General features: G+C 36.3%; 2 protein-coding genes across 2 annotated transcripts in view; both read right to left on the reverse strand.

The window, feature by feature from the left end:
* Nucleotides 1–3,713: 3,713 nt before the first annotated feature.
* LOC117402998 (arginine/serine-rich protein PNISR-like) lies at nucleotides 3,714–15,744 on the reverse strand. Its single transcript, XM_034004796.3, has 12 exons — nucleotides 15,619–15,744; nucleotides 13,326–13,443; nucleotides 12,386–12,568; nucleotides 11,895–12,127; nucleotides 11,516–11,672; nucleotides 10,391–10,584; nucleotides 10,119–10,256; nucleotides 9,412–9,511; nucleotides 8,604–8,657; nucleotides 6,026–6,196; nucleotides 4,657–5,719; nucleotides 3,714–4,069 (listed from the first exon to the last, which is right to left on the reverse strand). Exons 2-12 carry the CDS (start codon nucleotides 13,414–13,416, stop codon nucleotides 4,039–4,041), a joined length of 2,415 nt encoding a protein of 804 aa, XP_033860687.2. The 5' UTR covers nucleotides 13,417–13,443; nucleotides 15,619–15,744; the 3' UTR covers nucleotides 3,714–4,038.
* A 3,092-nt stretch (nucleotides 15,745–18,836) lies between these two features.
* usp45 (ubiquitin specific peptidase 45) overlaps nucleotides 18,837–25,651 on the reverse strand; it is a 56,658-nt gene continuing 49,843 nt past the window's right edge. Inside the window, exons 15-18 of the mRNA XM_059024588.1 lie at nucleotides 25,423–25,523; nucleotides 24,610–24,696; nucleotides 24,140–24,281; nucleotides 18,837–19,204 (exon numbers count right to left, since the gene is read on the reverse strand). Coding sequence (XP_058880571.1) covers nucleotides 19,074–19,204; nucleotides 24,140–24,281; nucleotides 24,610–24,696; nucleotides 25,423–25,523 — 461 coding nt within the window. The 3' untranslated portion in view covers nucleotides 18,837–19,073. The remainder of the gene's footprint in view (nucleotides 19,205–24,139; nucleotides 24,282–24,609; nucleotides 24,697–25,422; nucleotides 25,524–25,651) is intronic.

The raw sequence follows: 25,651 nt of genomic DNA on the forward strand, positions 1-25,651 counted from the left end.
CTACGCTGAATATGTACTCTGACAAACAGATACTATCCACCCCGCTGGCTTTGTACTGTCTGTCACTGGTCACATCACATACGAGACAGACTTCAGTCACCTTCATTGCCCAGCACAAACTCAGGATGTCATTTCAACTGAGCAGCTGTGGGATGAACTTGACAATCGCAAACGTGGCCATAATCCTCGTCACAGAAAATCTATTCCATACGGTCACTGCAACAAAAGATGGGCCAACCTAATATGGTGGGGGTTCCTAATAAAGTAGCCAGTGAGTGTACAACTGCTATTTTGTATTTCATTCAGCACTATTAAATGGTTAATAGTTACAGATGTATTTCTATTTCAGCAGATTCAGTTCCAAATTAAACAAGCTTTGCAGCTTTAATTAAAGTTAATTAAAATCATCATGTCGCATGCTGGTTGTGAACTTGAAACATGTCACCACGTCTTAATTTAATTGAGGTTGACCTTATTATTCCAGAATATCATCTAAACATTAAATAGATGTATCAAAACAATATTAGTGGGTGTAAATATGTCTCTGCACATAAACATCAGTTTGCTTTGGGAAGTTAACATGACCTGAATAAGCATCACTGTCCCCTTTAATTACTCTACCTAGGATTCCTGCATGGATTGCCTTGGGTACCTTCCTCTCTCTCCAGACAGTCGCACCTCCCTGCTCAGCTCCCAATCCCCTCCTGGCTACACTCATGTCCTTACACACTGCCCTCCTCCTTGAGGCTGATTCTAAAGAGGCTGCATTAACAGCCCTCTCTACCAGCTTACCTCTCTGGACAGGCTTCTCCAATCTGAAACCCCAGGCAGCAGAGATGTGCTCTTCTGATAAACTAGCTCAGAGGTGCATCTCATCTCTAAGCTAGCACCTCTCAAATGTATTTTTTGATATCCACTGGATTGATTCCTACGTGGCAGCAGTTTGTATTCTTGAAATTAAATTCTCTTAAATTCGCCCATTTTTCTGACCTTTTAAGTATCATTAATTAATGTTATTATTGATAAGATATTTTGTTCCTGTTTTTTTTTTTTTTAATTCTTCATTTAGGAATATGCATATATTTTTAAGCACCACTTTACAAATGAACCCATTGCTTCCTGTCCTGTAGGTCACATAGCCTGACCATTGAAGTAAGCCAGCCCTCTAGTACAGGAAATGACTAATACCTAATTTCCATGGACAGCCAACTTGAGTCAGAATTGGCCTGAATTCTCCCAGAACTCAAGTTGATGGACAACTCCAGTTGGTGAAAAAGGAGGCGTTTCCATGCTTTTCCGAGTTATCACGCGAGTTAGCAGGAAATACTGCCAATTTTCCCCAGAATACTTGTGAGTTAAAGGTCAAGATGTGAATTCGATGCAGAGGGTATTTTAGTCAACTTGTCAACGATTTAAAAGATAAAGCAATTTAGATATTCATTTGCATGTTTCACACAGTACATATACATACATTGCTCTATATCACTACATAATCATCTATACATAGATAGAAACAGAGATAGATTATTGCATCTGACAAATAAAAGCCTTATACTTTTATTAATGTTTTCATATATCTTTATTCAGTAAAAATGGCTCTCACACCTTACTTGTTTTTGGCATTCACAAAACCGGGGGGTATAATTACCGTATAACAGGAAATTTTGGTGGAGAATTTATTTTGCTATTATTGGCGGTTTTCATTGGATTGCCAATAATACTTCTACCAATCAGACGGTTGCATACAATGCTTGTAGTGATCCTGCCCTCTGGCAGACTGGTATGCAGAACAGATCATAAAGAACAACTGGCCAATTTGCTTAAAAACATTAAAGTAAACCAGACATTTCCATAAAATGATTTAAAAAATCTGGTCCTGTTACAGTAGTAGGACTGTTCTTTTTTTATGTTAAGCATTGTTTATGCCAGACTGTAGCAAAGTTTGTAACAAAATGGTTGATCGTTGTTGTCGATACATTGTAAATACTATTATTACTGAAGACACCCATCGTACAGGTATTCCAAAGTCCATAAACAAAACAAAACGTTAATTATGGCTGTCAAATAATCACAGTTAACTCCTGCGATTAACGCGTGAATTTTTGGGGAGATTATATATATATATATATTTTTAATGCACGTTAATCTCACTCCTCTTTTGTCCCTTAGCATTCATTTCCTGCGGCACCATTTTAGTGCATGCCAGGACTGAATGAGTGTCACTGTTTGAATATATTATAGTCACGGAACCACATAATGTAGCAAAGCACTGAAACTGAAGGACTTGTGAATGGGACCTTTATTTTTTATTTTTGTTTTACTTTCTGACGGTTCATTGGATAGAAACAGGGTTACTTGTATCTACTGTCAAAGTGGATATCCAGTATCACAGAAGTACATCTAGTCTGCTGTACCACCTGCGTGCTAAACATGCTTTCACTTCTCAAAATACACTTGTAGTTTTTCTGCTAGACATTAACAATACAACAAATGAAACCCGGCAGTTTCGACAGCGTACTCTCTTAGAAATTCAGCATCGCTGCAAACCCATGAATGAATCAAGCCAAGTACGAAACTATAAATATAACTAGTGCTGTTGGATAGCTACCGACTGCAGACCCGTTAACATTGTAGCTTTGTTTCATTTCAATAACCACATTTATTTTTAAGCGATATTATTTACAATTACAGAGGATATAGCCTTTACTCAGTGAAAGTTTTGTTATATTTAGGCAAGTTATTAATTATTTTTTATTATTATTATTATTTAAACGGCAATGAAAAATATCAGTTTATGCGTAAAGGAAACTAAAGAAAACTGATCATTGTAAATGCACTAAGGTGATTAGTAAACTGACTCCATTGTGATTTAGCAGTTGGTTCAAACAATTTAACAACAATGGTGGATTGTAAATAAATATAAAACTATACAGACCAGAAATAGGAAAACATGTTTATGCTGGGTTTTATACTCCTGCCTATCCTACTGAATAAACTTATAGTATTATAATAGTTAAATAATAATAACAGTCCATGGAAAATACTTTTCTATTCACTCTACAATATAATAAATGCAAACTGAAGGAGAATATCAACAGAAAACACATTAACATGACTTGCTGTTTAATGCAACACAAAAAAGTGCACATTAACTGACCTAAGGAACACCTTTTATTTTTCTCTCGTAGCATTTATTAAAAAAAAAGAAAATTACATTTCATAATGCAGAGCTTATAAAAAGCAGACCCTAAAATACTGACCACCAAGGTCATATTCAGTCCTGTGGCTGGTTTAAGGTAATTTTCTATCTGGCACTTGTTTAAAAATTAGTCCTATTTGTTGCCATTGGTGAAAGACGGAGATCAAACAGGTCTGAATTGGGTCATCAGCCGTTAAGGATTGCGGTCTGCAGAAATCTCTTACCAAAATTGAGTATCCAATGCAAATGACATTTGAATCAGTAACATAGATACCCCAAGCCATCTTTAAATATACAAACTTATCATGACCTACAGCTATTTATATAGACGTGTACAATTAAAAAGTAACATGTATTTGCCCTGTTGCCAAACATTTAATTATGCATTGATTATACACACATATTTCTGCTAAAGCTGCTCATGTTTGATTAACAACTAAACAGTCATGTTAAGGATACATACAAGATCAGAATCGGTGATACTACAAATCCAAATGAAAAATAAAACTCACAATGTCATTTGAATTTTTATTATTGACAGCAATGTACATTAAGTTGTATTTTTTTTTAAATGTTACAGTTTCAAAATAATAGCTTGGCTTTAAACTTTGAATCTACTAACCTTAAAAATATGAATAAAAGGAAAAAACCAACCATTCAGAAAGTCATGTATTGCAGACAGCACTTAAAAAAAAAAAAACACAAAAAAACACACCCTTATTTACAAAGAAAGAAAGAAAAAAAGATTACGCTTTCCACCTACACAGTTGCCTCTATAATGAGACAAGCCTTTAAAACTCATGGAATTTTAAAATAAGGTTCAGGTGCCATATCATTCCTCAACGCTTGCGATGTACTGGCGTGACTGACCTGAAAAGAATAAAAAGCATGAAAAGAAACATCAGTGTAGCTGTTAATATTTCAATAATACTGGCTTGAGATTTTGGGTTAACACACAAGAATGATGACTCTGCAGAGTAGGTCAATGAATCTCATTGCTTATGTCTCTGTTAACCAGTCTAGAGAGGTGGCTCGTTTCTGGATCCCAATCATATAAAGCAGTTCTTGGATGCTGTCTGTGAAAGCACTCCTTGGGAGGGAAATACTGTGGAGTATGCAGATCCTTTGCCATACAAAAAGCACAGCTGGCAGTGGATTAGGGGAGCATATTGGCAGCCACAAGTCACAAGGGAGCCAAGAAAGCTCCAGCCCCAAACCTCCCAGCAGAGAACACTATGAAGCCTTATCAGGATCTCCCATAAGGGAGGGGGAGGGGGGGCACGGGACAACGACTACTAACGGGAATTTAAAAAAATAAATATAGAACAGCTAATTAACCAGTTAAAGGTAGAACTAAATACAGGCACATCTATTCAGCTATACCATTAATTATTCGATCAATACAATGAACAATCAGGTAAAAAAAATACATTTAAAAAATACAAAGAGTGTACTACCTTGATCGTGACTTAGACTTGTGTTTGCGGCTTGCCTTCTTACCAGACTTGTGAGATTTTTCCGTTGATCGTGAACGACTACGTTTAGATTTCTTAGACTTCTTTTCCTTGCTAACCTCCGGAGAACAAGAGCTGCTTCTGCCACTAGAATCTGAATATTTCTTGCTTTTCTTAACCAAGCCTTTCTTGGTGGACTTGCTATCCTGTCGTGACAGCCGGCTGGACGACTCGCTCTTCCTCTTTGATCTACTACTGGTACTACTCCCTTCCTGGCCTACAGACTTGTGATCTTTTTCCTCTCGCTTTTCCTTTGTTTTTTGCTTCTCTTTCTTCTTGTCCTGTTCTTTGTCCTTTTTCTTTTTGTCCTTATCATTGCTCTGGCTCCTGTCCTTCCTCCTGTCCCTGTCCTTGCTGCCTGTCTGATTGCGCTTGCTCCTGCTCCGACTCCTCCTCCTGTCAGCACTCCTGTGCTGGTCTCTGCTTCTGCTATGGCTGACCCTGATCTTTGACCTGCTCCTGCTCTTTCTCCTCTCCCTGCTAGTCCTGCGCTCCCTAGACCGGCTGGGATTCCACCTCCTACTGCTCCTGTCTGCGCTCCTGTTCCGACTGGCCCTCCTCCTATCCCTCCCCTTCTCCCTGCTCGGCTCCCTCTTGTGCCTGTGGGAACTCCTGCTTCTGCTGCGCTGCCTGGCCCTGTGTGAGGGGGAACAGCTCCGGCTGCGTTTTTTCTTTCTCTTCGGCGTGAAAGAACGTGAGGAGCTGCGGCTGCTAACTGAACTGGAGGCGGAGGAGGAGCTCCACCTGCTGCTGCTGCTACTACTACTGCTCTCACTGCTGCTACTCCGGCTACTGCTACCTGAAAAGCTCTGGCTCCTACTCCTGCCTATCCTCTCCTTCACATTCTTTTTGGGCTCAATGATATCAGTCTCACTGCGAGACTTTCTTTTCTCAGTTATAGGCTCGGGCTCCCTCTCTTTTACTATTTCCTGTTTAACTGAGCTGAAAATCTGTTCTTTGTCATATTCATGCATCTCTTTGTTCACTCTCTCAGACTGTTTTTCTTCTGCAAGAGGAAAAAAAATGTTTTAATGGATGTTGAAAATTTAAAAATGTATAAACCAGTATATAAAGAAAACAAATTAAGAAGTTACATTCTGATAACTACTGTTGTCTTTAATTGAATCAGTATGGATAAAATGGAAGAACCTAAACTTACGACTTCGAATTAGAAATTCTACATTGCTTAACTTAAACACGCAGTCACTTAATTGGATCTGAAGTAAAATGAGTAAAACAAGACAAATGTTGAAGGAGACATATAGATACAGATAGATATTTAACTTCTTAAGCTTGAGAAGTTCATGCACACCTTCCACTTGTTGCCTCTCCTGAAACTGTTGCTCTTTCTCTTTCCTCCAGAAGGCATCCTGCTTTTGCCTGATTCTGTGCCGCAGCTCCTCATCGTCTGTGTCTGAAGTTTCAGAGCCTGTCTCGCTTCTCTCATCTTCGCTGTCATCTGATCCGTACTCACCCAGTCCACCTGCATGCACAAACCCAGACTTTTATAAGAGACAATACATTTGGCTAAACTGATCCCTATTCAGTAAAATGAAACAAATAATAAAAAAAAAATACAACATTTTCTATTGATCAATCGATCATCCGATCTATGCGAACAATTAAATCAAACCTATTTGCTAGTGATATGAAATTGTATTGAATGACAAGTATTAACTTAATGCTATTTACTGCAAATGTTTCATAATGCCAGCTAATGTTTAATATACATATATTTACTTACATGTAATTTGACAGTTTGAAAATATTGGCGACTAAGAAAATATGATAAACTGTCGTGAAAGGAAAGCACCGATGAGCAAATGTTGCAAGTTGCAGTCTTTTTTTCTTCATTCCGAAATATTGGGTATACCTTCCTGTTGCCCTTTCTCTAGATGTGTGCACAAAGGGTTATGGGATATATAGAGAGCCCAGGAGAAGTTTTTCTATTGAGCTGATTTTATTGATATTTAAAAATAACTTGTAAAGTCTGTTTTACTCTTGCCCAGGGTGTCTTGACAAAAAACATAGCCCGTGTTAATGATAGTGCTGGGACGAACACAGGATTTTCATGTTCAAATATTTGTTCATTTTCAAAGAGTAATAAAAGCCATTATATTGCTCAGAACACCTGTGTGTGCGCCTTTATTTTACAGCAAGACGTTACAATATGTAACACGTTAAAAGTAGAAAAACATCCCAGGAGTAAAGAATACGTTGTGTAGGACTTGCTTTACCCCAGTGAATTAACTACAAAACAAAGGATGCCAAATAGCAGTTCATCGTTGTTAGCAAAACCTTAAACACTTCAAATAAATTCCAGCAAGTTGGGCACCCCAAGTGAGGCAATTCAGAATGACGTGCTTGTCTTTTTTCTGTCCCATGAGATTCTGACTCGCTCTAAAGCAGCACAACACATTTTTGATCCAGATGACCTTCCATAGAGATCACTATGTATGCGCGGCCAAAATCTGGTTTGTTTACTTTTTGCTGTCTAAAACTTTTAAATCGAGGCTCAAGAGCTGCTGTGCTGATCCTGATCCTGCCATTTTGAGCCTTCTGGTGAGGCAGTAAATAAGTAATGTTTTGGAATTTCTAGCGAATACAAACATCTGATTTTTGTGTCCGAATACATGTAAAAAAAATATTTGTTTGAATATTTGGTTATTTGTCCTAGTATTAATTATTGATAACATACTGTAACCGGTATGAAAAATGCACTTTTCTGAACGCAGTACCAGAAATGGCGCAGAAAGCAGAGATTAGAGCTTCGCACATTAAACGCAATTAAAAAAACATGGATTTTTTGGTACTAGACCAATTTATATACATTTTTCATTTTTAACCATATTCAAATTTAACTGATAATTTACAACTGTAACTTCTCTGTACATATAAAAAAAATACATAAATAAAACAAAGACCTATATTAATTGATTACAATGTTACAATATTTCTTTAATTAAACTGTTTAATTAAAAGTTTTTTTATATAAAGAATAGAGAATTGTGAATTCCAGAATCAGGTCAAGCTAATTATTTAAGTTATTTCACATATTTCATTACGGTAATATTAAATAGCTGCTGACGTAGCCTAAATACATTTGCAATAATACAGCCAAATGTAAAGCTTATGACCATACTACTGCAGTAAATAATGTATTTTGCTACATTCTGTGATACTGCAATCACAATGTTTTTACACAGCACTGGGGATGTAGGACTGTGTTCAGAAAAGTTCATTTTTGTTATCAATTACGTTACGTCATCATTTACTAGGTTAATATAGATCTTCCGTGGACCCTGGGCAGTGAAACAGAGTTTTTAAACACGCCAGAAAATAAGCCCAATCCAACCCCTCTCCATAGACACAATAGAAAAATAGCCCTGGAGCTCTCTTTATATACCGTGATCCCTTGCACACCCCGTGATGGAAGTAAAGGTAGAGTATCTTGGTATATGGGTAGTAAAGGCAGAGTATCATCAAATATGTTTGGAAGTGCCCGCCGCCATTTTTCAAGATTCCTTTTTCACGCACGGTTTTTGATATCGCACTCAGCTAGACAATATTAAATTGATCAATTATTTCTTAATCAATCAATGCGTCATTAATCGATAGATAGATAGATATCTTGGTATGTACTTAACTTTGAAACAGATTAGACTGTTCAGATTGTACTGTACAAGATTTATTTTATATCAGCATTGATCATATTTATTGTAACGGGATACAGAAATCTTACAATTTGGTAGTTGCATAAATAGGAAACAGTGTTTTGTGTAAATGGATTTCTTAGACACAATCTGGCAGAGGAAAATATGATCCTCTTAACTGCTGCCCCCCCCCCCAAAAAAAAAAACCTCCCCAGTTTTAGACCAGAAACTACTTACCGAGTCCAGTGAGAGAAGCCAGTGCACTGGACTGTGCCAGCTGCTTTGCAGGAGCTTTGTATCACATCAACAGGAACAACATGTTAACACATATAGCCACGTTTTCAAAGTCATGAGATTCTATGGCAAAGCTAAACTGTACTATTAATGCTGCTTTGCAAGAGAAGAATTACAAACATGACATCCATTAAAAAGGAAAACAAAGACATCAGATGCACTTTTAGAGAATTAGCATTTAACATGAAATCAAACATTGCTTGCAATACTAGAGGAAGAGGGAAATACCACTCTTTACTAATGCAGATTCTCACAAAAAAGCCGACCAACGTCCTTTTAGGAATACGAGACGTGGAAGAACCTTTGTGGCTGTACCAAGTTAAAGGTGTGCTACTTATCCAAAAAAAAGTGGTTATTATTGATTTTATGCATGTTTCATGCCACATATACAAAAATCTCCTAATTCTACTAGTGCATTAGCAGAGACTGGTGGGGACAGCATTTTTACCTTAGTATATTACTTGTATTACTGCAGAAAAAAATTCTAAATTAATACATTAATAAAATTATAAAACAAGACAAATACAGAACTAGAATTAAAAATGAAAAAAGCACTGCAACTATAGTGCGTCAACATTTTACATATTTTATACCAGTGAACAACAATTCTGTAGCATTTTGTTTTATAAGCTACACATTTGTATTTGTTCTCAATTAGTAGAGTCTAAACACAAATAGTTAAAAGCTTTTTTTGTATACATGCTGGCATCACCATCTACTTGTTTATATTGATCTGAAGCAGAATGCATGCCTTTTGTTGCCTTGCGGTGAACCTCTTTTGCAACGCAGTAGATTTCTTCATTGGTGACCTCAAAAAGCACTTCTGTCAGCACAGTTTTGGTCATAATCATCTGTAAAGACAAAAAGGAACAGATTACGGAAGAATTTTGAAGCCTTATATTTATATTACCAGATAATAATCTGGCAGCGCTGAATGTAGAACTATTGATTTAACATGTATGTTTGTAACATTCATCCCCTGATCCGTCTGTGCATCTCAGTTTTATCATACACTCCTAGACTCCTATAGACGTCTCCATTTACATTTAATATGATTTTATACAAATATTTTTAACCTTTCAGTTACTGTGTGATTATTGTACAAATATAACAAGCCTCTGTATGTGCATGCACTGAAATATAGATATGCAAAAGCAAATACATATACCCAAACACAGAGGGTCACTGCATACTTTAGCAAAGTCATCCCAGGAATACCTTTTAATAATATTTCTGAAAGATTCTTTACCCAGCATCTAGGATGTGTTGTGGTGGACTATGTCTTCAGTCTGCAGCTAACTGATTAGAAAGAGGGACTCTTCTGACTAAGAAATAAAAACACACCTTAACAAGAACTTAATATTGCTAAAACTGAGAAAGACATTATTACTTAAGGCGGATGCCGATTTAACACCCAAACCTGCTGTCAGTAATATTCTGAATAAGCATATGAGGTACCAGTTGAAATTCCTTTTCTTCCTCAGTCATTTCTGGTTCACTCTGCTCCTCATGTATTGGGGATGGACTTCTACTTTCCGGTTCTACTTTTTTTGCTTCAGGTCTGACATCTTCCTCCTCCTCTTCATCGTCACTGTCCTAATAATAATAATAATAATAATAATAATAATAATAATTACCAAAAATAAAAAGGTTTAAAACATCTTGATTGTATTACAGTAACTAAAATAAGCACACACACCACTGCTCTTGGCTTAAGCACTGATACTTACAAATTTACTTTTACGTGGTAAACAAGGTCCATCACCCTCTTCTTCCGGCTCCTCTTTATCCTTCTCTTCATCTTTTGCCATTTCAGCACGCTGTTTATCCATTCTTTCTTTTTCTAGTTTCTTCTGTTTTTCTCTTTCCATCTTTTCCAGTCCCTCACGGATCCATGCAGGCAATGTCCTGCGCTTTACAGCATCTGGAGAACAATACAGATTAAAAGTAATTTACTAACCCTTTTACAGATATTAATACAAAAATATACAGATAAATACATATATACATTGACATGCTGATACTCAAATGTAGCATGGCTTTTTAAAATCATATTTCTGTATAAGCCATTTCTAAAACACTCAAAGTTAATTAAAACATAAAGAAAGCAGTATAAGGCGCTGTAAATTAAAAACCAATCTGCACTACAGAACAGCTCAAGCTTTACCTCATCAACAGGACTATAGTTTCGTCATGGGCGAAAGTTGTAAGCCAAAAAAAAAAAAACCTGCTAATATTCAACTCCTCCACTCAAACAGTGTCAGATGTGAGTAGTGGGGGGGTCAAACATATTCTTAGATTTCATCACATACAATAAAAACTAAAAAAAAAACAAGTTTAGATTGAATTTAGATACAACTGCTTTTTCAATATTTACCCAGGGGTTAAAAAGCCATGAGAATAAAGGTTTATTTTTACTTAACCATGACTCCTTGATTAATCTTTCCTTGACTCAGCGTAGAACTTTACTTGCTGGCCTATCAGCCTCTAAAAAGTAAATTGTGTAGCTTGGATATCACCAGATATAATTCTGGCCCACTCTTGGCTCTGTATGTTTAGAAATATTGTTCATTTAGAGGTGACCACAGCCAGGCTGAAAGGGGCGAGTCCAGCAACGGTAAAGGCGTGGAGTTTAGTCTTTGCTGCTCTGGCTGACCTTATTGTGGCATGACTGTATTTAGTTTCCTCTTTTATTGATTATTTGTGTGTTGGCTGTGCGCGAGAGCTGGGTTTTCTGTATATAGTTTTGTACATCATTTTTATATATATAGATAAGCGGACATTTGGTTTTGCCCAAAGAGTTTACATAACACTGAAAACATAAAGTTGCTATCTGGAAAGGGTAAAAGACTTACCAAGTGCAGGGGGCTCCTGTTTAACCGGCATCTGGATGGGAGAGCGTGGCCGCTCCCTAAACATGGGTGGCCTGTCTCTGTGGCTCTGTGGAGGGCTCTGCTGCCAGTAAGGAGGATGGAACCCACCAGATGGGGGGCCAAATGCAGCAGCACCATGCTGAAATAAGAAGGTATTTAGTTCATTTCAAACAACAGAGAATTTTCTCTTTAACTCTTAAGGCATCAACTTCAGTAGCCCTCGAAGTACACATTATGTGAATGCAACTATCTATGCTCTAAATATATGTTTTAGGTTAGGTTAGTTTTAGGTAAGATTCTCTAAATGTTGACCCAGGATAAATTGTTTTAATATCCGTGACTGTATAAAAGGTCTATTTACCTGGTAGTCAAACTGGTTGACTGCCATTGGCGCTACAGTAAAATTCTCTGGTTGCCCTCCAAAGTTGTGGTTGTTTTGGTTGAAGATGCCATGTCTGGAGTCTGGAAGGAAATCAACACTGTCCTGGCTGTTACTGTCTTCGGAAGGAGGAACAACGTCCATCGGCCCTGGGGCTGGAGGCATCCACTGTTGCTGTGGGGGCGGGTGAGGAGTCTGATGGGGCATCCCCCATTCTGATCAGCAAACATGCAAAGGCAGGAGTCAGTATGGAGTATTGCAAACAAAAACAAATATATAACAATGAACACTTAGTAAGGTTGTGAAAAGTAAGAGTCAGGGGGTGGGTTTTGTTTCAAATTACAATTTTGTTTTCAACTCCCCCCAATATTAAAAACATTTCAAATTAAATCCTAATATATACTTGTTTTTTTTTTTTTTGGGGGGGGGGGGGGGGGGGGTAGTTATTCTAAAATAAGAAAAACAAGTCAAACCTGGCTGCCACATGCTGCTGAAATTTGGATCCCCCTGGAAGTTTCCATGATTATTTGGACCGGTGTCTAATCCCTGGTTTTCCTGGCCATTGGTCTGCATTCCTTGCTGATCCACCACATTTGGTCCACTGGATTCCTTCTGAGCTATCCATGCTTGTGCCAGAGCTGCCCAATCCACTTGACCTAATTTAAACACAGACAAAAACACATCCAGACTGTAAATAGCAAAGTAACTGTCCAGATGCTGTGCTTTCCTACATATCAGATATTTCATTTCTAAATAAGTTATTGTCAGTGAATTGCTTATTGGGATATTCGTCTCATATATACACACTGATTTTACTTGGTTATGTTGTTTACATCATATCCAGTCAAACTAAGGTTTATTTGTGTGTGTGGCTGGTACTGTAAACACAAGAGAGGGTTATATTATGTTCTACACAAAGGGAACTGACAGAGACCTGATCTACCCAATGTTGACACACTAATCTGAATCAGAATATATGGCAGTATGTGAAGTTTCAGGTAGCCAAGGCACAGCCAACCAAACTATATTAGTAGTGGAATATACATCGAATTCCCTGGCTTAACTAATGTGTTGCAAATGACAAGTGATCGTCATGTACAAAAGGTGGAACTACTAAATACTAAGTAACGCATGTGATTTAGCTACCACAAATGCAATACAAAACAATGGAGTCCATTAAATCAATTTCAAAGCCATCTGTGGTCTTGCTTATACTCTTGGGTCTAGACACAAGAGTTTCAAACAGTAATGCATAAAATAGCATTTTAAAAAGAATACAGTTACTTAGCTTGCTAGTTCAGCACAAAAAACATTTGTAAACACTGAATTCATATATTGTGTGTGTGTGGATTTTATGTACACACACACACACACACACAAACATTTACTGGAAAAAAAGTCTTAAACTCATACCTGGGTCTTGCTGGTGCTGGAAGGTCTGCAACCACTGCTGCTGGCTCAGAGGCCAGTGTGGCCACGGCTGACCGCCTTGATCCCACATCATTAACCCTGAAGTTTAGATGGCTGGATCCTAAATGGAAAGATGTTTAATGTAGTGTTACTTTGTGTAAAATGTCATTGAAGCTCAGAACTGGCAATGGACTGAGTAAACTATCTGTTCCAACAGTTTCTCATTTTTCACCATAAGACTAACATTTAATACACAAAATAAAATGCTGAGACAAATAGTAAATCTTCAGCCAGTGTGACTATAAAGTATCGTCACAACGGTTACGAAGAAAAAAAACCCATTAAATTTACTGTATAGCAATGAAACTTGAGAACAAGGGGCAATAAAACTTGAAGTATGCATGCAGTACCTGGAACCCAAGTGTTGTTGCATTACTTCTTTAATAGGATGAACTTGAGAATTAGTTCCATCAATCAACAAGATACCACACACACAGCAGACTTAATCATTTCACAAAGAAACACTACAACACCTTATTGAACAGCACTCTTATTAGTACAGTTAGGAGTGGTAGGACTGACAGAAGAACAAACGCTTCGATAATGGAACAAACTGGAGCAACACTACCATTGGAGGCCATGATTGTGAAGCAGAAATGATCTTACTTTGGCCACGTGATGAGAAACGCGGGGTTGGAGAAAACAATCATGTCAGGAACAAGAGAAGGCAGGAGAAGGAGAGGCAGACCGTGGACAGGATGGTTAGGCGAGATCAAAAACATAACAGGACTATCTCCCTGTGATCTCCGAGATGCAGTTATGGACAGAAATAGGTGGAGGGTGTTCGTCATGGAGGTCTCCAGAGGTCGCGTCCGACCCGACAATACAAGGTGACAAGGTGAAGGAGTGTTACAAAAGGACAATAGTTATTTAAACTGAGCTCGATGGGCAGTAATCATGGTATTTGAGCATCTCAAAGCAGCAACTAGACGGAAACAGTCAACTGGTTTTATAATCACCCAATTCCTTAACACCTGGGGGCATTGCATATTTTGTATTAAAAAAAATGTTTGCGTGTGTGGCTGGTACTGTAAACACAAGATAATATTAAACACTACACGCCAGCTAAACGAGACGCACTTAAGCGAGACGACCGTTTTAGCAAGACACTTTAACGGGAACCGATTCTCCTCTTAAAAATGTGCAAGTCAACTTCGATTTGTAGGCACAAAAAAAATAAATAAATAATGTTTTAGTGGAACGATTGGCGGGCTACTCACCAGTGTTGCACTTTGCCTGTACACTGAAAGTTGAACAGCAGTTTCAGCAAAAGTTGTACAGTACCATAGTTTCAGTACAACAATATCTCAGTGGAGAAACGAACTTGCTGACAGGGTAAAGGTTCTGGAAGCTCTACAAAACCCCACATCGTCTGTCCTCTGTTGCTACTCAATTTCACATCTCCAAAAGGCAGACAGGGAGGATAAGCAAAAACAGATATGCTATTCTGGGTGAGTAGCGATCAAACACAAATCCCGAAACGAAAAGGAAACGCAAAGGGAAAGGCAATTGGTAATTAAACTCCAGACAAAAATTTTTATGCAGACAAGACTGCTGTTCTAGGGGCTACCCTGATCGTGGGCATGCCGTGCGGGATCAGAAGCTCACTGGTGTTAAAAAAAAGCAAAGGACCGCATTTCGGTATTCTGCTGTGCCAATGCGTCCGGCACTGAGAAAAGTAAACATTTTCTTAACAATATTAAGCTACAATTTTTCCCACCCAACACAACAAGCATACTGCAGACCATGGACATGTCGAGATCGGCTACCAGTCATCTTGTTTTAAGTTACCGTGTTTACATTAGTGTCCTATGCATATTTAATATTTAAACCATGTACAACAGCGCAAACAATTATTACGTCCAGAATTTGATAAAAGGACAGAACATCATGAACAATCAGAAGTTAATGTAAATAATACATAATGGTAGCCAATATAAATTCTACGTCAAGCTTCACACAATCGCCTGAAAAGTCACCAAAATTTCTACCAATGCTTGAATGTCGCCGCTGTCTTTGTACACATCTCAAGTCTTACAAAAAGGTGGTGTGTATGTGTATGTGTGTCCTGCTACCTGGGCCTCTGCGACTTAAAAATGCAATTGGCCGTCTTTTTATGTTTTATAAAAAAAAAAGATGTAAGTGTCTTAACCCCTGCAGATATACAGGCCAGCCGATTACTGTACTTATCTGTGTGGAAATGTAACTTTAAATGTTGTTAATACAGCAAGCTTACTTAATTTCCTCAGCTCCACTCCCCCGGTTGCTTCTTCTCCGCCTCATAGACAATATGGCGCTTTGGCCTTCAACCCGGAAGAATTCCAACATGAGATGAAAAAGGAAGCCTGCCTTCAAAGGTACCACAAAATATTCCCATCAGGACAACGAAAGAAGTGAGCACCTCCGGTCAGTGTTTTTTTTTTTTCTTTCAAAAACGCTTATTCACTGCCAAACATGAACTACTTTAGATGTGTAATGGCTGCAGTGACCTTAGGTTTAGGGTTTCGGTGTTGGGAGAGGATTATTCATCGTTTTATTAACAATAATATGATAACCAATCAGAGTGCAGTGTCCTGACAGGAACATTTGGTGGTACCTTTGTAAGGACAGCAAAAAGGAAGTTGTAGAGACGTTGATTTAAGTGTTAAATCACCAGTTTTTACTGCCACCAAGCCAAGCATGTATTGGAACGCACTGACCAACTTTTGGAAGAAGGAATTTTTATTTGTTAAAAAAAAAAAAAAAAAGGGGAAGGAAAGGAAGGGAAGGGGAGGGAGGGGAAAGGCGTTTTAAAGTTGCAGTCGATGGGTTTCAATTATTATTATTATTTTTTTAATTTTTAAAATATCTTTATGTAGCTTTATCAGTATTAGTATTCAATTAAAATAAGTTGCGGCAAAATGAGCCAATATTTTCTGTGCATTTTTGTTCAGCGACAGTCGTATTCTTTAAAGCCCCATGGATGGTGCTGCAGATTAGGTGCATAGTATATTAAACATAATTGCTATCATCTCACTTTATTTCTTACCTTTTAAAGGTGATTAGAATTGAGGCATTACAAATTAATCATAGACTAAAAGACTTCCATATTTGGTAAGGAAGCTTTCTGATTGCATGACTTACTGAGATGCAACCAGAACATCTTCTGCTGGAAGGCAGAGCAATAAAATATTGTTTTTTTTATTAGTTGGTTGATTGATAATATGCATTTAACATAACAAACTCCAACCATTTAATATTCATTTTAACATTGTCAGTTACATTTGGGAAGGCATTTCAGATACTAGGGAACATTATTCTGACATTGCCCTTTTTCTAAATCGGTATCCACCTCTTCATTACCAACACACACCATGTTTAAAAAACATTGCTGATATAATTAACTGCATGCCCACTCAAAAAGAATAATTCTCAGAATCAATGAATCTCAACAGAAAACCAAGAGCAGAACATAGACACTGATGTCTATTTTGATTAGTTCTTTGAACAAATAAAAGCTTTCTGAGTAAAACTATTTTCTGAAAAACAAAGTTAACCTTCGGGTTTAATAGAGACAAATAAGAGGACTGATATGCTGTAGACCAGGGTTATATAAATAAGTCTGATTCTGCCATTTGGCACTAGCTCAATGTTCGATTAACACTGTAGTCTGAACCCTTGCAGAATAAATATATCCAGCCCATTTGGCTTTCTGGCATAGCTTTTGCGACCAGCCAGACATATTAATGAGGCAGGTTTCCTATATAGCAAGCACAGGTGCCTGTGGATCCTGGTGGGTTTCTTCAACGGCAATTCAGGTTTCCTGCTCAGCAAGCCAGTGTTTCTGCTGGGGCACTGCAGATTGAAGCAGCTACCCCACAGCCACAGACGGTTCCTCTACACCTCACCAGTCTAACGGGAGATGGTCCAAATGCTCTAATCAGTAAAACCTCAAGACCTTCAAGCAGTCGTGGGGCAGCGGCTTTTCACCCGCTCCTCACTACAAAGTCATAATAATACATTAATGTCAAACTGCTGCTGCATCTGCTGTGTCAGAATTCATCCAGGGTGCAGGGCATGTACTCCCGTCTCACCAATCATAAAAAGACAGCCTTGTTCTTGTCCCACCTGTACCATCCAGTGGTTGAACACAGATGGCTATTGCTGCCGACCAGGGTGTCCTAATTTATTTTTTTATGTTGTATACCTGTTCAAAAAACTGGTCTACTTCAAAATTCTCGTCCTGCTCTGTTTAAATGTTTAGTTACTATTTTGCAGTCCGAAACCTGACAGAATACATGCATCTTTTGCGACTAGCTAGACTAGTCTTTAAAGGCCCGTTTGATCTACTGCTTCCTACGTGCCGCATAGAATGTTGTTGTTCCAGTTATTTAATAAATAATTGTTGGGGGCCACTATATATCCGAATCATCGAAACATTTTAAAATGACCCAGTTGGTGCATGCTTTCCTGTTACCAAAGTCATAACTCAACGACTCCTTCAGCAGTAATGTAGGTTACAAATGCTTCAGATTTGTTGGCTGGTTTAAGTGGCTGCTCTTTAGGCAACAAGGCACTATAACAGTGGAAAAATTTTGTAAAGCAGATTACCTGATCATCTGAATTTGTTTTTTTATTTAATTTAAGGGCTACCACATTGAAAGTATAATAAAAAAAAGCTAACTTTTTTATTACTAATATCTTTAAAATCTTGCAAAAAATCTTTTATTCTTGTATACCAAAATGTTAGCTGTTGTAAAACAGGTAAAGCTAATTAATTTTAGGCTACATCTATGTCAGCGAACTTAACCAACTAGCAATACAAATAATAATAATAATAATAACAATAATAATAATAATAATAATAAATAAATAAATAGATAAATAAATAAATAAATAAATAAATAAATAAATAAATAAACAAACATCAAAGAATAATGACAGTGGGGTTAGTTGGGCATTACATTATCATTTATTTGTAAAGATGTTTCTGAAGCTATAGCCTTCATTGGTATAGTTAATCAAAGACAGAAAATGAAGCATAAATGTGTTTTCATTGCCTAGAGGAACTTGTAGAACTAAGAAATGTTTCCTCACAATTGGATGAGAAGTTGTCAGCTTAAATGTAAGCCTGGGGAAAATACATAACCTTTCTTTAAGGGTTTTTCTATTACAATGGAATACATATTATTAAAATAATACACTCACTTTGTAAGAGGGGAAAAATACATGGGATATCTATATTCAATATTGCATTTTAAATATACCATTTTAAATTATTAATATGCATCCACTGTAAACTACTTCACTAAAACATTTTCTGGACAGTTTTATTTTTTCTCAAGACCAATCCTCAACAATATGAATTCTTACAAATCTTCAGATTGTATTTATATATATATATATATATATAATATATAATATATATATATATATATATATATATATATATATATATATATATATATATATATATATATATATATATAAACACACAAAACTGGTAAGCATGCATGAAATATCAACATCAACATTGTGAAGAAAACTAACATGCTGAAAGAGTATTTTATGACTGCATTTAAGGTAGCCATTGTACTACTTTATTGCTGCTGTGTTCTTTTCCTTAAGGTAAAATGAGCACCTTTGATGAGGCCTTTGTAAGTCAGGTGGAGCTGAATGTAGAAGGCAGGCCAATATCTTGATACAGCATCACTAGAACAATGCTTCATAGAAAAGCAGATAGGCTTGAGAATTGAGTACTCTTGATTCAGGAACGGTTTGTATGTGGGTGTCGCTGACATAAACCCACTGACCTGGCGATGTGTCCACAGCTTCCTTCTGACCTGCAATATCAGAAAAATGGGAAGTTATATAACATGGTTTTGGTGAACAAATTGAAAAATAAAAAGGATAGATGAAATATGTTTTTAGTGTATTTTATACACGGATACTGTTAAGGCAGAAATATTTGAAGCAATTTTCTTTATATTAGTCATTCACAAACAACCAGAACAAGGTAGCAACAATGAACATTTCTCTATTCTAGTGAGAAACATACACTGACTGGACAAAAAATAAAATTGTGAATGTAAATAAAATAAGTAAAAAAGTAAACTACACCACTGGAAACCAAAACTCTATCATACATGTTCATTTAAATTGGTATATACAAAGCAAGTGTATTAATAGGGTATTTTAGAAGTTTAAGCAAAAATGAAGCAATTCTCCTAACAACCCCCTTGGTAAGGTTGTGTAGCTATTATACAATTAAGGATATTTTCTTAACCTATAATGTTGAGTGCATCTTCTAACAAAGCTGAATTAAGCAGGGTTTTTTATTTATTTATTTATTTATATATATATATATTTTTAAAAGTTGACAGTTTGTATTCTAACGTGAAAATAATAATAATAAATAATAATAATAATAAAATAAAAACCTGATACCCTTTTTGAACTCTCTCTATTGCAAAAGACATACAATTTAAGGCTGTCCTTCAAAAGTGCTTTTTTAAAAAAAAAAAACTATTATTTTGCAGTGCCTTCTTTGAAAATGGCTTTCCTGTTTCGCCCTTTGAAGAATCCATAAATGCGGTCTATTGTTACATCTTTAAAAACAATTTGCTGTCGTTATATTCTTTCATTTATTGCTCTATCAAATATAAGAGACTCTTTATAAATGCAAGATGGCAGCAAGAAACAACAATAGATTTTTTTGTTTCTTTTTATCATCCTCAAGGCTGAGTCAAATAAAATATAAGAAAGCACACAATCTCACATACTTCATGCTTTACTTTCACAGGCTCATAAAAAGGTATTTTCAGTGTTCAAAAGAAACATATAGAATTCAATATATCAAGGTGACAGTTCAAACTGTGGGCATAAATGAATTACAAATAAATGCTGAATGTAGTATTAAAAGTGTATATAACCAAACAATAACCATAGTGGAAAAGCCTCTACTGGATAGTCATTTTAACTCATACTTATCTCTGACACTTTCCTATTTGTTTTTATCTCAGCAATACTTAAAAGCAGGTATAGCAAATTAAATAATTACATAAACTTGACCTGTTTTGCACTACCACTGTTTATGCAGGTCCCACGTGTAAAATACACATATTACAAAAAATATGTATTTTTATTTCACTCTAGGTTATAGAAAGCTGTTTGCATAAATTACTTTCAATGCCACTTCACCCACAGACAAAAACTTTCCACACCTCTTTGACTTTAACTTCTTTCCTGTTGTACCCTTGAGCAAGGTACTTTACCTAGGTTGCTCCAGTAAAAACCCAACTGTATAAATGGGTAATTGTATGTAAAAATAATGTGATATCTTGTAACAGTTGTAAGTTACCCTGGATAAGGGCGTCTGCTAAGAAATAAATAATTGCTTTCCTGAATGGCCAACATGCTTTGCATCCAGTTAGATGCTTTGAGCCTGAAGCCACTGCTGTGGTGTAATTACTCGAATTACTGCTCTTGGACTACCACATGTCAACACAGTGAATGCCGGTAGAAGACAGGTAATATTTACGTGATTATGTTATTATTAGGAGTGGGTATTGGGACAGAGGATCTGTATTGCAATACTGAAGACAATATTGCGATACGTATTGCGATACATATTGGAATTCAATGCCGAATGATGCTGATGTTGATTTTTTGCTACCAAAATACATCTACATATATAAAATGTGCTTTTTGTCATTTTTATGGAATTTCAAATGCCCAGTAACTAATTTTTGTTGGATCCTCTGCAGTACGTGTGTGTGCACCCAATTTGAAAAATAGAAAAACAGTGCTGGTTTGAAAGCTATTTAAAAAAAACATTGATTTTAAATGTAATTTTTTTATTATAAATAATAATAATAATAATAATAATAATAATAATAATAATAATAATAATAATAATAATAATAATAATATTTTCATTTTATATTAAACAGTTTTTCAAAAATGCATCCTATGACTGTGGACAAACACAGGTTTAAGGCTGCTTTATATAGATCTGTCAGTGCAGAGACCCAGGGACTGACCTTGCCTTTAAGATTTAATATATATTACAAAAGCATAAATAAAAGTGCTACACATTTATTTAAATTAACAATTAATACTGATATATACTGTAATTCATAACTTTATTGGATGAGAGCCCCAGAAAAAAGACTGTTGGGGGGGGCGAGGATGTGATATACAGGGCATCATGGTAATTGAAGTTCTGCGCTGGAGAAGACCTCATAAATCAAAAGGAATAGAAAAAAAAAAATGCATGCTAAACATAGTCCAAAAATAACCAAACCACCAAAGACAACATTTACGTGCTAGATGCTTTCAAAAGCCAAATTTGCCTGGAAAACCGCCAATCTGGCAGCACTGATTGAGGGGGAGTAGCCTAAAAGTTCCATGTGAGATGCATGCATTACCTATTAAATATTACCTCACGTTCAACGTACAAATAAAACATGAATTCGTATAATTTTTTTTAGAAAAATCAGTATTTTTCTATACAGCCATCCTTTTTAGATTTTTGTTTTATTAGGAAATGATTCCACATATGTGACTTTGCTTTGCAGAATTTAAGCAGCTCAAAATCTCGGTGTGCTTCTGCCAAATTTTGTTAGCACTGCTCACATTACGAGTTCTCGTGGGAAGTGATTATCCTCGCGAGATAATAGACAACATATTCCAGTAGATGTTTCCCTGAATCAGTTAAATCAAAAATACTGGTTCAAATACGACTATTGTATTGCCTGATGAATATCGCAATATACTGGTATTATCACGCACCCCTAGTTATTATTAGCTAACCACTTTAAGATAAATTTAAGTGTAATTCAAGACAAAGAGAAGCAGAGGTGACACCTGGACTACATCACAAGCTTTCAAGACCACAGAGGTCTCTTCTTCAGGCGAAAGTATAAAAGAGAGATTGATGTTTACATTTAAAAGGTGGCATCAGAACTTTAACAAAAATAACCCATTCTGAATCACTACAATTATAATACTATAAGAAGAAATGCTGAAAAAAAGGATGTGGGGCCACACAAATGACAATAACAATATATAATAGAAAATATGTAAAAAATAAATAAAAAAATAGATAAAAAAGAACGTGTACTGTATATACACAAGTATTATAAATTGTAATGTTGTAGGAAACCAGTATCCCTATTGAGTCCTTTGAGTCCAGTTTTATAAATTTAAGTTCACAAGTTCTGTCTTGTGCCCTTGAAAACAAGAACCGTCAGACCATGCAGAGAATGGTTAGGCAATGGTTGCCAGTAGGAGTGCTGGTAATTTTGTTGCTGATGGTGTGTCTGTGTAGACTCATCCTGGTCTGAAGACATTGTTTGGTTTCACCTATGTAGGTTCCATCTAAGCATTTGTTACATTTAAATCAGATTATGTTTTTTGATCTGCAGGTAAATTATCCTTTTATCTCCATTTGTTTACCTTGTGTTGTGAGGATGGTATTCTGTATAGAGATATGGGGACAGGTTTTGCATCTGTTGGTATTGCAGGGTTTAGAGCCATTGAGTGCATTGTTTAGGTCAGTTGGTAGTTTGCTCCAGATGATAAGCTGGGACAGGTTAGCTGGTTGCTTGTAGGACAGGAGAGGTGTTTCCAAGAAAATATCAGAGAGGGTGACATCTTTAGCTAAAATTGGGTGCAATTCTTTGATGATTTTGTGGAGAGGTCGTAGGGATGGATTGTATGTAACAACTATGGGTGCTCTATTAGACACAGGCTTTACAATGTATTCCAACAATTCTTCTCTTGGTATCCTGGTGGCCTGTTGCATTTTTCTGTCAATCAGTTTTGGACAATATCCTTGTTGGATGAAAGCATCACAAAGGCTGCAAAGATGTTTGTTTTTGTCAGTCGTTTTAGAGCAGTTCCGGTGGTAATGAATAACTTGACAGATTTTTTTATGATGAGGATGAAAAGTAGAGACTGGAGGTATTCTGTAGATGGATGAAGTCATATTTGCAGTTTTTGATGGTTATTGTCACGTCTAAGAATTGTGTAGTTTCTTTGGAGTTCTTTTGAGTTCAATAGTGGGATATTACTTGATATTGATATCATGGTGGAATTGGTGTAGTGAGGCATCACTTTGTCCAGGTAAGAAAGATGTTGTCTATGTATCATAAGTAAAATTGTGGCTTATAGGAATGTTGCTCTAGAAATTATTTTTTTTAAGAGATTAGCGTACAAGTGGAATTCAAGAAATTGACAAATATAACATATGGTACATATATATTGGTTAAAAAGTATGCCTACAGCTACATAACTTCCATTCTTTTAAAAATGATCAAATCTTTGCCGTAAAAATGATTTCAGTATGATGTACCTGTCTTTGCCCCCAGAAGTTTTACATTTCAGTGTGGGGGAAAAAAAAAACCAAAAACCTGCTGCCCACTAAAAAAAAAAAAAAAAATCCCAGTATCGAGATTTCATACAAGTTTCAGATTATCTTGCATGCAGGGATGTGTTTCTCAGAATTTGAAGAGTCAAAGCCAATGATGCTTCTGCTATTTGAATTCCACCATCCATAGTTAAGTATTCAAATTAAAATCAATCAAATCATAAAACATATCAAGTAGTACTGTATTAAAACATCAACAACATTAACTGCTCTAATTGTGTAAATACTTTTATGCAGCTAAAATAGATGCACACACCGAATATTCAAGTAGCTTTGAAATATCTTTTGTTATAACCATTTCACATTCTCAGTTTATTGACATTTGCATTCATGTTGACGGTCTTACCTGCAACATTTCTTCTGTGTTCCTGTCTCTTATGACGGGATCTGATCTTTACATAGGCAGTGTAGTGACCTCCCCGCATGGAGCCACTGTGCTCTACTATCCCATACAGACTGTACAGCACTCTCTCACTCTCCACAACATTCTGCAATGATACAAGCACCATACAGAAGATGATGCATTAAAAAATCACAGGGATAGTTCACTTTGAATTTTAGCCCGACATTGTAGTTTCACATAAGATTACATTTATTACTATTTTATTACTTTTTAGTTCTATAGATGAATGTGAAAAACACAATCCCCTGCCACATGTGTAAATAAGTACAATTGAGGTATCAGCATCTTAAAGTAGATTACCATTCTTTATACGTTACGTTTGTATTAATTTCAATATTTTTTGCATAGGTACAGATAATTAAGATTGTATTTACAGCAGACATGTTTATGTATTTGACCTTTTAAATACTTACCTTGCACGAAGCTGAACAGAATGGTGCTAAATCCAAAACCATTGGGAAGTCCACATGTCGATTTACTTTGCGCAGACTCATACCTGCCTAAATAAATGACAATATAAAACAACAAAGCAGGCTTACATGGTGTAGAAAAAGCTATCACAAGCTGTGTGATGTTAACAACAAACTCACTGATAAATCTTCTGCGCTGTACCAATCCGTGTATTATTACGAAAGAAACTCGACTCAAACCGGAGAACTCTTCTACTGAGTGTCGGTAGAGGGTAAGAAATGAATCCAGCAGCAGTTGTGAAAGAGGATATGATGGTCAGCTGCAGAGTTCTCCTATTTGAGACAAGTTTCTGCATTTAAAGTAATTGTCACTAACAAAATAATTCCATAAATCTAACCTGTTTTGCACTTCCATTAGCTACATAGGTCTCAAATGTGCATTTTGGAAAGAAACACATGTTATAACAAATATGTATTTGTTTTTTAAATCTTAAAACAAAATATCTGGAAATACACTAGATTATAGAAAATTCTCAGTTGCTAGGCCTTATTCTCAGGATATTTGTTATACTTGCACTTCCTGGGTCATTTCATACAGGGTGTTTTCAAACATTACTGGCTCAAAGCAAATCAGTCAATAGAGGAAGCATACGGTTGGTTAATAAAAGGAAAGAACCCCTATTGAAGGCTGGACAATTTAACCCTCTTTAACCAAGTGTAGCATCAGAAAGTGTAGTAATATTGCTAGTGCTAATAAGTGGTAAACCTTGGTCAGCACTACTTTAAGTGTGATCATAATAACAAGCAGCTTTATACCTGGTGAAACCGTTTGAGATGAAGAGTGACAATGGGAGGGAGAGCAGAGATGAGCATTTGTTTACGAGCGTTGGTGTAAACATTTTCTGCTTTTTTCTCGGCTATGAAAAAAAAAAAGCAAGAGTAAAACGTTATTATATCACATATAAATTAAACTAAATCCATGGTGGTTATTGAGTCACTTAGGGCTGAAACAACATTGGTGGAGATTTTTTTTTTTTTCTCACAA

The sequence above is a fragment of the Acipenser ruthenus genome, chromosome 5 (genome assembly GCF_902713425.1).
Source record: "Acipenser ruthenus chromosome 5, fAciRut3.2 maternal haplotype, whole genome shotgun sequence".
Taxonomy (NCBI): Eukaryota; Metazoa; Chordata; class Actinopteri; order Acipenseriformes; family Acipenseridae; genus Acipenser; species Acipenser ruthenus.

Bases quoted from the DNA above. Each gene is read 5' to 3' on its own strand.
- LOC117402998 (XM_034004796.3), bottom strand. From the start codon at position 13,416: ATGATGTGGGATCAAGGCGGTCAGCCGTGGCCACACTGGCCTCTGAGC. The intron at 10,257-10,390 runs GTAAGTATCAGT...TATTATTATTAG, and splicing joins TACCACGTAAAAGTAAATTT to GACAGTGACGATGAAGAGGA. The intron at 8,658-9,411 runs GCATGCATTCTG...TGTGATACAAAG, and splicing joins TCACCGCAAGGCAACAAAAG to CTCCTGCAAAGCAGCTGGCA.